The following is a 15,121-nucleotide window of genomic DNA, read 5'->3' as shown; positions in this document are numbered from 1 at the left end:
TCTCTCTGGCATTCTTCAAAGTGCAAAGAGTACGCTTTCAGTAAATGCTGATTAAACAAATGTATGAAACAATAGGAACCAAAATCTCATGAGCTGCTGGAATGATCCACAACAGATAAAGTGGTGAACTAGACAGAAAAGGATTAGAAGTGAGTCTAGAATCGTGAAACAAGATGCCTTCTAACCTGTGGGTTAGAAGCAGACAGGAAAAGAAAGGTATAGAAGGAATTAACAACAGAAATATGCTCTTGGAATCTAATGTTTGCCTTCAATCTGCTGTGACTTGAGGTAAGCACAATTCTAAGGTACAGACAGTGATTTCTCCTTGGAAACCCCCACAGATCCTGTTACAAAAGATGTGCCTTTGGACTACTTAGAATTGATGTCCTAAAATTAAATATTTACTTGCATCATTTGACACCATTGTTTTGTAAAGCAAAATAGGCTTTGCTTATCTAATCTTCAGAGTCATTCTTACGGCTTGAGCATATACAGACCTGGGGTGGGAAGAGAAAGGAGGCTTAGTGTGAGGGAAAGAACAAGAAGGAAGCCAGGAAGCTTCCGCATTGAGATATACAAGATGAAATCACCCATAAGATAGCAAGAATTTAATTCTTGTTTTCTAAAATAAAATGTCCCAATATGTTCAAGGCAGGAAGTTGCCAGTGGTTGCAAAAATAATTACAGGGGAATCAAAATGAATTCTTTTTTCAAGGGGAAAAAAAAAGCACTACTTGTCACAAAAAGGTCTTAAACCAGCAATCTGCAATAAAACTGTTGTAATAACAAGTTAGATTGCTTTCTTGATAATTATTAAGTAGAGGTCTACCAAATTTGACAACATTATACAAAGCCTTTTTTTTATTTTAACTGCCAACATCATCTGTTAACTACAGTAGTTTCAACCCAGATGTTCCTGAACAAAGGCTCTTAAGAATTAGAGTCCAACTGTTTCCACCTACCCAGAGGGAAATAAATTGTTCTTGCTATTAAATCAGCCCCCTTGACTAGAAGACTGCTTGCTTGTATGAATTCAGCATAGAAACCTGTTGTAGAATTGATCCTTTCTAATGTGTTCAGGGAGGGTATGCAAAGATGTTGTCTGGGGCTACTGAAGATGATTCACCCAGGAGTGACGGGGCAAGGACAGAAGAGGCAGCTTTCACTATGCCCTCCAAACCTAGCTCCACCCTGATGCGCCAGGCCTCTCTTCAGTTGTCCAGGGGCACCCTGGGAATGTCAGGCTGACACATGTAATCAGAGTAGATGAGGCTGTGAACACTATGCAATGGGAAACCAGATCTTTAGGATCTAGGGGCGAAAACGAAGAGAAAAAAGAGAGATGCACATTTAGGAGCTCTGATTTAAAATGATAAGCTCTCAAAATGAAAACAGCTAGTTAAAGAAGGTTTGAACCAGTGGGATTTGTGAGACTCAGTACCAGGAAAATGGAAGTGATTTAAAATGCTCATGAAAAATGTTGTTCAGATTTCCCAGTAGCTTTGATAAAGATGGAGTGGGGAGGCTTTAGAATACCCACCTTCAAACATACCCAAACTCACAATATTTCCACTGCACACCTAGGACACTTGAATGTAAATATAATTATATTCTTCCATGTGGGCATTTAACATCTGCCTAAAAATCAGTAAGTGCATTTTCAGAAAGCATCAGTAAGTGCATTTTTAAAGAAAGCTTTGCTAGTATTATTCATCAGAAATATAAAACATAAACTGTGTGTTTCTTATGTGCATCCAGCATCAAGTCAAGTCCAGGCATTTTCTGGTGGACTGCCTTCCTAACCTGTCCTGTAGAGAATTCTAGACTTGTCGTTGCTTCTGTAGCTTTTAAGAGTCTTAATAGATTTTGTGGTCACTGGTTTATTCACATGTTGAAGGATTGCTAGTCAGTTTCTGAGTCCCTGTAGTAGAAATAATCATCAATGTTGCATTCCTGTCATTATGTGCTCAGTCCTAATTATAATACCCTCAGATAATTGAATGAATAGGGCTGGTTCTTCAAGGAAAAATATTTTTTAAAGATGAAACTTGAGCTTCTCCATAAATTCTCACAAAATGTTCATTTCTGCAGCCTGGCTAAATAAATCTATCACATAACAATAGAGCCTACTGACTTCTTTCTGTTCCATGTTCAAATCTCTAATGATTTCACAGAACTCAAGTTAAACTAACTGTAGCTTTCACTGGGCAAGAGACCCAGCTTCCTCTAAAAAAAAAAGTATGTATGAATAGCTCAGTCATCTCTGGCTCTTTGCAACCCCACTGACTGTACCCCGCCAGTCTCCTCTGCCCATGGAATTCTCCAGACAAGAATACTGGGGTGGGTAGGCATTCCCTTCTCCAGAGGATCTTCCTGATTCAGGGATCGAACCCATGTTTCCTGCATTGCAGGCATATCCTTTACTGTCTGAGCCATCAGGGAAGTTCCAGCTTTCTCTTTGTTGTTGTTGAGTCACTCAGTCGTGTCCAACTCTGAGACCCCATAGACTGCAGGCTGCCCTGTCTTTCACCAACTCTTAGAGCTTGCTCAAACTCATGTCCATTGAGTCTGTGATGCTATGCAACCATTTCATCCTCTGTCATCCCCTTCTCCTCCTGCCTTCAATCTTTCCCAGCATCAGGGCTTTTTCCAATGAGTCGGCTCTTAGCTTCAAGTGGCCAAAACATTGGAGCATCAGATTCAGTATCAGTCCCTCCAATGAATATTCAGGATTGACTTCCTTTAGGATTGACTGGTTTGATCTCCTTGCAGTCCAAGGGACTCTCAAGAGTCTTCTCCAACACCACAGTTTAAAAGCATCAATTCTTCAGCACTCAGTTTTCTTTATGATCCAACTCTCACACACATATATGACTACTGGAAAAACCATAACTTTGACTACATGGACCTTTGTCGGTAATGTCTCTGCTTTTTAATATGCTGTCTAGGTTGGTCATAACTTTCCTTCCAAGGAGCAAGCAGCTTTTAATTTCATGGTTGCAGTCACCATCTGCAGTGATTTTTGGAGTCCAAGAAAATAAAGCCTGTCACTGTTTCCATTTTTTCCCCATCTATTTGCCATGAAGTGATGGGACCAAATGCCGTGATCTTCGTTTTTTGAATGTTGAATTTTAAGCCGACTTTTTCACTCTCCTTTTTCACTTTCATCAAGAGCCTCTTTATTCTTTTTCGCTTTCTGCCGTAAGAGTGGTGTCATTTGCATATCTGAGGTTGTTGATATTTCTCCAGGCAATCTTGACTCCAGCTTGTGCTTCATCCAGACCAACATTTCACATGATGTACTCTGCGTATAAGTTAAATAAGCAGGGTGACAACATGAACCTTGACATACTCATTTCCCAAAATGGAACCAGCCCATTGTTTCATGTCTGATATTATCTGTTGCTTCTTGACCTGCATACAGATTTCTCAGGAGGTAGGTAAGGTGGTCTGATATTCCCATCTCTTTAAGAATTTTCCACACACAGGTTTTTGTGATCCACATAGTCAAAGGCTTTACTGTAGTCAATGAAGCAGATGTTTTTCTGGAATTCTCTTGCTTTCCCTATGATCCAACAGATGTTGGCAATTTGATCTCTGGTTCCTCTCCCTTTTCTAAATCCAGCTTGAACATCTGGAATTCCTCAGATCACAGACTACTGAAGCCTGGCTTGGAGAATTTTGAGCATTACTTTGCTAGCATGTGAAATGAGTGCAATTGTGTGATAGTCTGAACATTCTTTGGCACTGCCCTTCTTTGGGACTGGAATGAAAACTGACCTTTTCCAGTCCTGTGGCCACTGCCGAGTTTTCCAAATTTGCTGGCCCATATTGAGTGCAGTACTTTAACAGCATCATCTTTTAGGATTTGAAATAGCTCAGCTGGAATTTTATCATCTCCACTAGCTTTGCATTTGACTTCGCACTCCAAGATGTCTGCCTCTAGGTGAGTAATTACACCATCATGGTTACCTGGGTAATTAGGATTTTTTTTTTTTTTTTTGTATAGTTCTTCTGTATATTCTCACCACTTCTTCTCAAAATCTTCTGCTTCTGTTAGATCCATATCATTTCTGTTCTTTTTTTGTGCCCATCTTTGAATGAAATGTTCCCTTGGTATCTCTATTTTCTTGAAGAGATCTCTATTCTTTTCCATTCTATTGTTTTCCTCTATTTCTTTGCATTGTTCACTTAGGAAGGCTTTCTGATCTGTCCTTGCAGTTCTTTGGAACTATGCATTCAGATGCGCATATCTTTCCTAGCTTTCTCTAGGCAGTCTTAAATTTAAGTTTCCTCAAGTGGCTTCCCTGGAAAGATCTGTCCATGCCAAACAGCCCAGGATGAGAGCATGACTCTTTCAGTGTTAGGGTCCCTGAATGCCTGTGGATGAGGGAATGGAGAACTACACCCTGCAGCCCTCACAGTGTTTTAAACCAGCATAGAAGCCTCCAGGCTGCAGTGCAAAACTCCAGGTAACATCTGGTTAGAGTTCCTCAAGTCACCCAGGCATGAAATACTCCACATCAAATATGATTTTTAACTGTTCCACCAGCTACAGGGGGACACAAAGAGACACGCAGTATTTTAAACACATCCTTTGTCCTAACCCTTCTGAGCTGTAAAACCGGATACAATTAAGCATCAATTAAGCATTTATATTTTGCTAGTGAGGAGTGTTACATTTCACAGGGGATGACTGGCTGGCTAATCTGCCCACCGTGAACTTTGGAACCTGGCACACAGTGTTCCTGCAGGACCAACCTGGGAGCGTGTGGCTTGCTCCACTCCTCTTTCCCCCATCTCCCTCCTCTGCCCTCATTTTCCTACCTGGAGGTGGGGTGAGTGCATCCTCTCATTTGCTAGTTCTCATGATAAAAAAAACACTATCACAGTTTCTCCATGAAAACATCACACCAGAAGAACTCGGATTTGTCTCCTTCTCCCATCTAAAGGGGAAACCTATTTGTTCTTGTTGGAAAATCTCAGATATCTAAGTGTTGAGAGAGTTTTGTGTGGCTCTCAGCCTCCTGGTTCCTTACCACTTAGAATTCCCTCTTCCCTCTCTTTATTTCTTCTCTGAACCCAACCTCCATACAAGGCACACCTCAAGTGTCATCTCTTTCAAGAAGCCTCTTCTGCACCTCCAGCCTACAGGGACCTCCCTGTCCTTGTAGCTCTCAGTCTCTGATGCCTGGTTGTGAGCACTCATCAAACACTCCTCAATGGGTGTACTCATCTCTTTCTGAGGATGGGTATTGCTTCCTTTGGCCAGACTGCCAACTTTTAGAAGGCAGTCGCTGTAGGGAAACAAAATCCTTTCCCTGGCATTTGAAAGTATTGGTATTAATCTTTTAACGAGTATGCATGCATGCTAAATCTCTTCAGTCATGCCAGACTCCTTGCAACCTATGGCTCCTCTGTCCATGGGATTCTCCAGGCAAGAGTACTGGCGTGGGTTGCCATTCCCTCCCCCAGGGGATATTACCAACCCAGGGGTCAAACCTGCATCTCTTACATCTCCTGTATTGGTAGGCAGGTTCTTTACCACTAGCGCCACCTGGGATGCCCTTTAATGAGCACAGTGAAAGTGAAGTGAAGTTGCTCAGTCGTGTCTGACTCTTTGCGACCCGTGGAGTGTAGCCCACCAAGCTCCTCCGTCCATGGGATTCTCCAGGCAAGAATACTGGAGTGGGTTGCCATTTCCTTCTCCAATGAGCATATATTTAATCAAATCTAATTGCAGATTCTTCTAGAGACAGTATCATGCCTACACACCGGCAAAAATATCCCAAGATAATTAAATATCTAGCTGATTAACTGGCTGGTGACTGATGGTAGAATTTTCTAAACAATAGAGTAAACAAAACTTGGAAATGCCAGGATATATTTCTTTCTTTCTTTGTGCTTACAGTCTATTCAGTGGGCCAAAATAGAAGGATGGTGGCAAGGAGGCAGCAGAAGAGGGGAAAAGGACATTATCTGGTACTGAGAAAAGTCCCATCATTTTGATTTCAGAGATAGTCAGGCATCGGACCATCTAAGGTCAGGCAGTTGGTAACTATCAAGAGAAGGATAGGCAGAAATCAAACATCTTGTCCAAATCACATATCCAGCAAGTCGTTGATCTGGGGGTGTGACCCTTGCAACTCCACAGCTCACACTTCATGATATCACACAGCACCCTACTATTCAAACTACTCAAAAACAGGACCCCGGGGTGCAAACATAGCCTCATACCCTAGCCCCTGGCTTCCTGTAGGCTTGGCTGGCCCTGGCCATCTGCACCCTCCACAGTCCCTTGCTGAAGAAGATGAGGGATATGAGGGGAAATGGAGCAGCTTGTTTTCTGGTGTTTGGAGACCAGTGGATGGCACCCTCTCCTTCAGATCCCCAAACTCCTCTGCCTTGATCTTATTCCCACACAGACCCAGGGGAAAGCCAGCCATGCAAAAACCAAGGGCAGATGTTCAGGAGTTGCTGGTCCTTAAAAGGAACATGTTAAGGGTATTCTGGGAACGGCCACCATGATGCCCTCAAGGTGAAGAGGTATCTAGCCAGCTGTATCCTAAATTGTCTTTCTCTGCATTTGGTGCTTATCTGAAACTGCTTTATGATCCCCAGTGGACAGAGAGCATTAAAGGGCTCAGTACCCCCACGCCTTTTTCCTATTCTGATTTGGATTAGGTGCAGAGTGGGGAGAGCAGCCGCAGGTTGCCTGGCATGGTAGTGGCTAGACTCACTTCTAATGTCCATAGAGATTGCAGAATACCCTTTCATGAAAAGGAGAGATGGCAAGGAAGCTGCCACAAAGACACAAATCTTAACATTAGCTTATAAGATGTGGCCCACCTACAATTCTATGATTTGGCTAAAATCAGAGAAAAACATCCCAATAGCTAAGCCCAGAGTGGGGTAGTTTAGTCTCTAAGTTGTGTCTGACTCTTGTGTCCCAGTGAACTATAGCCCACCAGGCTCCTCTATCCATGGGATTTTCCAGGCAAGAATACTGGAGTGGGTAGCCATTTCCTGCTCCAGGAAATCTTCCCAACCCAGGGACTGAAGTGGAAATAAGAGGTTATTTCAGCCTGTGTGTGGAGGAGTGGGGTCTATAGGGGTTTTGAGTCATCAGACTTTGGATCAGAATCACCTGACTTACTTGCAAAACAAATGCAGATTTGGGAGGCTTATCCCAGATATAAAAATCTAGAGATGGAGTCTAGAAATCTCTCTGTTAAACAAGCTCCCCAGGAGAGTCTTAATTAGCTAGCCTTCAGCTAGCAGCTCCTCCAAGCTGTTCTCAATTGTGTAAGGCCCCAGTATTAGAGGCCTGGCTCTGTTATTTGTCTGCTAAGTGTCTTTGGAAGGGAACACCAACATCTGAGTCTCACTGTCCTCCTTTACAAACCAGGGATGGTGATATTCACAGAAAGGTCACAGGATTGTGGTGAAGATTCATTGAGAAAATGTAAATGATATTTATATTTAGAAATGATACTGCATTTTGTCTAAATTATTGTTTTTGGAACAAAGCTGTGACTTCTGGTGATGCGCACGTGGAGGCCAATGGCTCATGCAGGTCTCTCCTGAGCCGGAGAAAGCATCACTCCGCTTGAAATGCTTAAAAGAGTTAACCTCGGGGGCCTCCTGCCTTTGCTCTCTTCTTTCCACATTCTGTGCTCTTGGGGAATGACCTCAAATTTCACCTATTAATCCTGCCTCTTTATCTTTTCACTGCATGACTCTCCCAGCTTCTGAGAAAACTCCAAGCTTTCCGGTGTGGTGATCCTACCCTGCAAGGGGGCACTCTGCCAGCCCAGGGGAAGAGCAAATTTATTTCTTTTCATGCTTCAAGACGTTATTGGCTGCATATTGTTTTAATGCCGTGCATAATTACAGAAACTGCTCTGAAAATCTGTATATTTTATCTGTGTTTTATTATACCCGGAATATTCCCCAATTCTTTTTCTTTTACATGAACCAGCTGAAAATATATTTTGGCATCCTTTATGTCATCTTGAAATTGAATAGCCAATTCTTACTGTAATGAAAATACTTATGCGCCAGCCCAGTGATATACAGCCCCACACTCTAATTACAGCTGTGCTTTAATTAACCTGAATTGAAGAGTCTTATCATTAAACTGCTGGTAACTTTGAGTTATGGCTTTTCTTTAATTTAAAGTAGAAAACACAGATAATTAAGCCTCCAGATAATCAAATGCTTGAGGAGAGCTTCAATGTTTTGGGATGTTCCTAAATCTCATTAAATGTCCTTTCTTTATTGATTATTTCTGCCTCTGTTGTGTCATTGTGTTAAAGGAATAATAGCAGTAAGTTGAGCATATTCTCACTCACAAGTTTTTCATCACTTTTTTTTTTTTTTGTGTTCTAGAAGCTGTACCAAGCAAATACTAAATTCTCTGACAACAAGGTATGTCTGAAAGATTTTCTCCTTCTCAGAACATGTTGTCAACATGAAAATCAATCAAGGGGAATATTTACAGACTGGTGTCCAGTTCTTGAGCTGGCTCCAGCGGGCAGAGAAGTTTCACACACCCACTATGTCAGAGTGGGCTAGCTCACCCACGGAGGAGGCCAGGCCCCAATGTAAATGCAAATTTGGCCAGTTTAAGACATCAGGGAGGGAATGATCCTTCACTAAACCCCTCCTTACAGTGAACTGGAGCTACTTAGGCCTCCGTAGAAATGCAGGTCCCACGTTGGTTTATCAAATTCTCAAAAGAGGTTGTTAATCTAGCTTTTATGTGAAAAACCATTTCTTTGAAACACTGGCGACCAAGTTTGAAGAAAGTAAACACTGTGTAGGACAAATATGTGAGTCAAGCTGACCCCAGAGATAGCCCAGCTGGAACTTCCAGACAGAGCACTCTTCACCCCCCAGGTTAACACTGTTAAAATGAACTGCCTCAGTTCCCAGAAGCAAAAATGAGAAGCAGTCGAAAAGCAGGGGGCTGGGGAGGGGGGCGGCGTTGGGGGACACAGATGAATGGACTTCCAAGGGAGCACTCAGGGTGACACCAGTCAAGTCAGGGAGGCTCAAGAGCCAAAGAAAGGGCTTCGCATAGTGCCCCGTCAGGTCCCCAGTGCCACAGGGGACTCCAGGCCCCGGCAGGTCTGCTGTGTGCTCAGACCAACCCTACATTAGACATAGGAGGCTTCAACTGCCTTTTCATAGAACCAGTTTCTAATACAAGTCCTGAATCCTCCTGGGCTTTCTATCCTAGGCAGTCCATGTTCCAAGGTAGAGAAAACCCCCTGGGACCACCTCAGGGCTCCAGGACCCAGTGCCTCTGAATGGTTAACTCCTTTCTACAGCAGAATGAGAAATAGCTCTCAAAGAAAGGAACACATGGGAGTTACAATAGGGCATCCATTTTCAGAAAATAACTCCTTCGGAATCAATTACCTATTCGCTTTTCCAGTCCATTTAGCATTTAAACTTCCGCATTGAGACAGGGTGAGAAATCTCAGTAAACAGTCAAACGATTTTGGATTGCTCAGGGTCTGGGCCCGGGGACAGGCAGGGTGCACCTGCTGTGCTCACTGATGGAAGCCACTGACAGGTAAACACCAAGCTAGGGGGTGTTCTGGCCCCTCTCTGCTGTGCAGAGAACAGAAAGCTGTGAGGAGCCCGAGTCCCCAGGACTGTCCTCAGGTCGTCTTTTTCAGAAGGTGGCTTTGGTTTGCAGGCATGCAGACAACACAAAGGAATCTCTTCTTCCTCAGCCCAATGAGTTCCCAGATTTTCCTGTTTCATCACAGTTTTTATCAGCGAGACTGAGTTTACTAAAGTCTTTGCTACAGTGTCAAAGGATGGGGCTGCATGTTGCAGCATTCCCAGTCTGTGTTTTCATGGGGACAAAGCATCTGTTTGAATTCTGTCCAACATCTGAGCTTTCAGGTGGGGAATCTGAGCCATTGTCCTGGTGAAAGCTTCTTGAGGTCTGGGACACCTGGAGCTCCTGACATCATAGCCCTTAAATGATCACCTGTTCTACTTTAAGGGGTCATGCAGGCTAGGGCTACCCCTTGCTCAAATCCCTCCTGTAGAGCCAGTAGAAGGAGACACGGAGGCTTTTTATTAGAATGTGGCAGATGTCCATCTTGGGGCTAAATTGCTCAGGACTATTAAAAGCCTCTTTGCATACATTTGGCTCCACGTTCCCTCAGCAAATACTGAGAGCACTTTGACCAGCAGCTTCTCTAACGTCTTTATGATCTGACTTGATTGAAAGAAATTAAAATTTCTTTCATCAAGGAGCTAGCACGACTTGGTCTTGCCCTGGTAAAATCAGAGGCACTGGTTCGTACCACCCTTCATATAAGTGTCTATATCACAGGGGCATAATTCAAGACATGCAGGGAAAACTGCAGTTTATAATTTAGTGCATATGAAGGATCCAAGCCTAGGATTCTCAGAACTGGGTGGGGGAAGGAAAGTCAGCAGAAACCCCCAAAGCAGGGGCCATATAAAGACCAACTTTCCCCTTCGTTGCAGAAGGCTGAGCGCAGGACACTAGTAATTGTCAATGCCCACACTGTGCTGGCTATAGGTGAGATATTTTTCCTGCAAGGGACGCAATGAATGTTCGTGAAAGCCAAAGAGCATATGGTTAATGGTCACTTACTCACAAACAGTAGGGAAGGACAGACCCACGAAGGCACTGGAGAGATATTCTGTGTACATTTCATTTGAGACTCCTTCCAAGTAGTATTTCTGCCATGTGTCTTCCTCAATCTAAGGGAGAAGAACATAGGAGAAGGGTTTAAGATAGGATAATAGACTGTACAAAGGAAACCAGGTTGTCCCATCTGGCAAACAAATGAATTGGTTGGGCAATGGTGACTCGCTTCGACAACCAGGAACACAACCAAAGGGCCACGTGACGCTTTCCATGACCCTAAACTCATAGACTAGCTATCCACCCTAGAGCACCACATCTTCCAGTATGATTTCTAAGAATGTGGAGGCAAGGGCACTCACCACAATTGGTACACTTTTTTGAGAGCAATTTTTAATTGTTACCAAAATTTACAAAAGTGCATACTCTTTTTTGTTATTGTTTAGTCACTAAGTCACGTCCAACTCTTGCAACCTCATGAACTGCAGCTCTCCAAGCTTCCCTGTTTTTCACTTTCTCCTGGAGTTTGCTCAAACTCAGGTCCATTGAGTCGGCAATGCCATCCAACCATTTTATCCTCTGTTGCCCCCTTCTCCTTCTGCCCTCAATCTTTCCCAGCATCAGGGTCTTTTCCAGTGAGTCAGCTCTTCACATTAGGTGGCCAAAGTACTGAAGCTTCAGCATTAGTCCTTCCAGTGAATATTCAGGGTTGACTTCCTTTAGGACTGACCGGTTTGATCTCCTTGCAGTCCAAGGGACTCTCAAGAACCTTCTCCAGCACCACAATTCAAAAGCATCAGTTCTTTGGCACTCAGCCTTCTTTATGGTCCAACTCTCACATCCATACGTGACTACTGGAAAAACCATAGCTTTGACTATATGGACCTTTGTTGGTAAAGTGATATCTCTATTTTTTAATACACTGTCTAGGTTTGTCATAGCTTTCCTTCCAAGGAGCAAGCATCTTTTAGTTTCATGGCTATAGTCACCATCTGCAGTGATTTTGGAGCACAATACTCTTTTTACACAATTCCAATTTAAGTATTCAGAGCAAAAAAAAAGTATATAAGTATACACATACATATGTATAAGAATATCTTTCTATCTGTGAAAAATCAGAAACCACAAATGGTAAGTTTATATCATTGGATACAGGGAAGCAATTAAAAATTATGATGAAAGTTTTTTCACAGAGAAAATTACATTAAAAGACACATTACTAAATAGCATATATAGTCTGATTCTATTTTTAAAATATCCTATAATTAACTAAATGTTTGTAAAGCCATAGAAAAATACAGAAAGCTCTATACCAAAACAGTAACAGTTGTTATCTTTGAGACATAGAATGACTATGAAATACAGAAATATATAGATTTCTGTATAGTCTGAAGGCTTTTTCAATAAGCATTATGTATAACACAAAACAATGTATCTATTTTTGCTTTGGGGAAAAAGTAAATTTTTCCAACCCTAACTTGAATATCACTAAAAGTTAAATGTAGTTTCAGAAAGGTCTCAATCCCAACTTCATTTAAATGTCTCTTTTCCATAATTAATCAAGTTCAACTGGTTTTCCCAACGGCCCTCTTCATGCTAGGCATTTCTGGAAGGGATTTACCATGGAGTCAACCATTTAAAACTATATAAAGTGAACAGCAACAAGAACACTGAGCCCCTCTGGGACCTTGGGGATGTCATGGATTCCCACGCCAGCAAAACAAGCAGTCTGTGTGGTTCCTGGGTATCTGTAAGCTGCCACCTCCTAAGTTCACTTCCAATGGAGGTTACATTAGGGGAAGGAAGAAAGAGAGCTTCCCAGCCAATCAGGGAAGTGACTCTTAATAATGTCCTGCACTGGTAATGCATGAAATGTATCTTGCTTACGGCTCAATAATCAGTGAACTGGGGGAGATACAAGAGACTTGGAAACAGTAGGAAATGCACACCTACTGTCTACTTGGTGACACTGTGAAATACAAAAGCGAGGAATCATGTAGAAATAAATGGACTGCTCCCTGCTTCTCCGCTATTTGTCTGCTTTGTGCTAGGGCTGGGTGATTAAATCGTGTGGGTTAACCCCATTGGTCTGAGCTGCTTCTAACCTACTCTCACACATTAGACATGTACTACGCAGTATTGCTGGGTATGTTTATTCATCTACACATTAGTCTTTCCTAAAGTGGGGTCTTTTAAAAAAAGAAAGGATTCAACCTTTTCTATTGCTAAATTGTATGATTTACTTAAAATTAACTGCTATGTGTTTAGCTAAGCACAAACTTTTTAATCTCTCCCATTCACAAGACTTCAATTTATTTTTTCAAAAACATATTCTTGACTTCATAAGCAAAGGTCATCAGTGCTAACTAATCTGAAGAAAGCTTACTCTGCATTAGTAAATAGTTTGAAATATATAATATTTGGGACACTATATTATCATAATTTTTATTGGTAAATAGGATACTACCTGATAGATTGCCAGTTATAAATCCTTACAGTTGAATTTCATGGGCAAATAGTTTTCTTAAAGTAGAATGCAGCTTATTCTTTTAGCAGGGATATTTCTTTTATAATACATTGCTTATGTTGCTAATTTAAATATTCTACTTGATTTTTTAAAATAATGAAAATATGAAACTTTATCTTAATTATTATTCATTATTGACACTATTCCTAAATTAATATGGTTTTAATTTGGCTCTTTTGGTTATGATCACTATTTTCATGCTTTTATGGCCTAATGGAACTACCCTTGAGACCAAATTTTATTGTAGGTTCATCATTAAAATTCTTAAATTTAAGTAGAAACAAATTCTTTGTACAGTATCACTATTACTGTTTTTTTAAACTTAGCATACATTTTTTCATTGATTCATCCTTTCAGCAAATATTTATTGAGCATATTCTGTGTCTTAAGAGTTGTTCCAGTTACTGATTGAATTTTATTTAAACTGGCATACTTGTCTATTTGCCAGAAAAAGCACAACATATACCTAGAAGCTGCCGGCAGTGCAGGAAACGCAGGAGGACTTGTGTTCAGTCCCTGGGTCAGGAAGATTCCCTGGAGGGGGGCATGGCAACCCACTCCAGAAGGGGCAACAGAGGATGAGATGGTTGGATGGCATCACTGACCCTATGGACATGAGTTTGAGTAAGCTCTGGGAGTTGGTGATGGACAGGGAAGCCTGGCGTGCTGCAGTCCATATGGTCGCAAAGAGCTGGACATGACTGAGCGACTGAACTGACTGAACTGACAGACATGTGCAGATTCCCAGATGGTATTTACAGTGTAAGATGGAGCAGCATTGAATGGACAGTCTAAAAGCTGAGGAGTTTAATGTCATTGTCATAACCCTTTCAGATTTCTATATCTTTAACACAGTCTCCTTACTGATAACAAGTTTTTTCAGGTTCTAATAAATGTTCCCACAAAAAAGAAAACCCCACTGAAAATGGTTAAATGGTAAAATGGTAAATTTTATGTTGTATGTATTTGACCACAATTAATTTACAAGATGATACTATAACATAAGAAGAATCAGTAATAATAATAAACACTTACACCTTTTAATCCTTAAGGGCAAGAATGACAAGTTGTGACAGAACAATGACAGGAACAGGCCAATCACATCAGGAGAGTCAGGGAGCCAGCACCCAGCCTTATGACACTGGAACATGTCACAACTGAGACAACAGAACATCAATCTTAACCCCGAGGCAAGGGCTTCAGTTACCCCATCGTATCAAAGTTTACTTTTGTAATCCTCAAGCATGGCACCTTTCACTTACTTTGAAAAGAGCCAGAGCAAAAGTCCACGTTCCTTTTACTTTTGTCAGCAGTAATACAGTATATTATTAGAAAAGGAAAAATTAGTGTGAGATACATTGAGTTTAAAACTTGGCACTGTTCAATGACAGTGAACAAACAGATCTAGAGAGAGTACAGTGAGTTACTGTCATCATGAGTCCCTTTAACAGATGATAAAACAGAGGCACAGAGAAGTAACCCACGAAAGGTCACAAAGTCAATGAGTGGTATAAACAGGATTCAGAGTTCATGCTATTAACCAACCCCCAAACTATCTCTTGCTAGAGACTGAAGAGGTAAATGTATAAGGAAGCAATGGTACTACAATTTTGGTGGACTTAGAGGGTTTGCTAAATATAACCTAAGAGGAAAATACCAGAACAGAAGCTCCCCAAGCACTCAATATCTTAAACCCTGGAGCCCCTGACTTTGTCAGAAGTCAGTGAGAAGTATTACTGATTTTCAGTTGAGCTGAAAGGAGAGTTCAGGCCTCCTCTCAGAGCATGACGACATCATTTCTATTCTATAAAATAGAACCATCCCAGCCTACAACTTCTTTCCTGAAATAGTACATGCTGTTCTCCACATTTGTGTTGTCAACATATTTTTAACTGTAATGTGAATACATACTTTCCAGCAGAGAAATGGAGGAATGGGAGCAAAATGACTTA

General features: G+C 41.6%; 1 protein-coding gene across 3 annotated transcripts in view; it reads right to left on the bottom strand.

Annotated features, from left to right (window-relative positions):
* KCNMA1 (potassium calcium-activated channel subfamily M alpha 1) overlaps positions 1-15,121 on the bottom strand; it is a 763,502-nt gene that overhangs the window by 165,518 nt on the left and 582,863 nt on the right. For all 3 annotated transcript variants that reach the window (XM_052640358.1, XM_052640359.1, XM_052640360.1), the window contains exon 15: positions 10,649-10,758. In XM_052640358.1, the coding sequence (XP_052496318.1) occupies positions 10,649-10,758 (110 nt within the window). The remainder of the gene's footprint in view (positions 1-10,648; positions 10,759-15,121) is intronic.

The sequence above is a fragment of the Budorcas taxicolor genome, chromosome 5 (assembly GCF_023091745.1).
Source record: "Budorcas taxicolor isolate Tak-1 chromosome 5, Takin1.1, whole genome shotgun sequence".
Classification (NCBI taxonomy): domain Eukaryota; kingdom Metazoa; phylum Chordata; class Mammalia; order Artiodactyla; family Bovidae; genus Budorcas; species Budorcas taxicolor.
The sequence above is the reverse complement of the archived record's forward strand: the minus strand, read 5'-3'. Positions and strand labels throughout refer to the sequence as shown.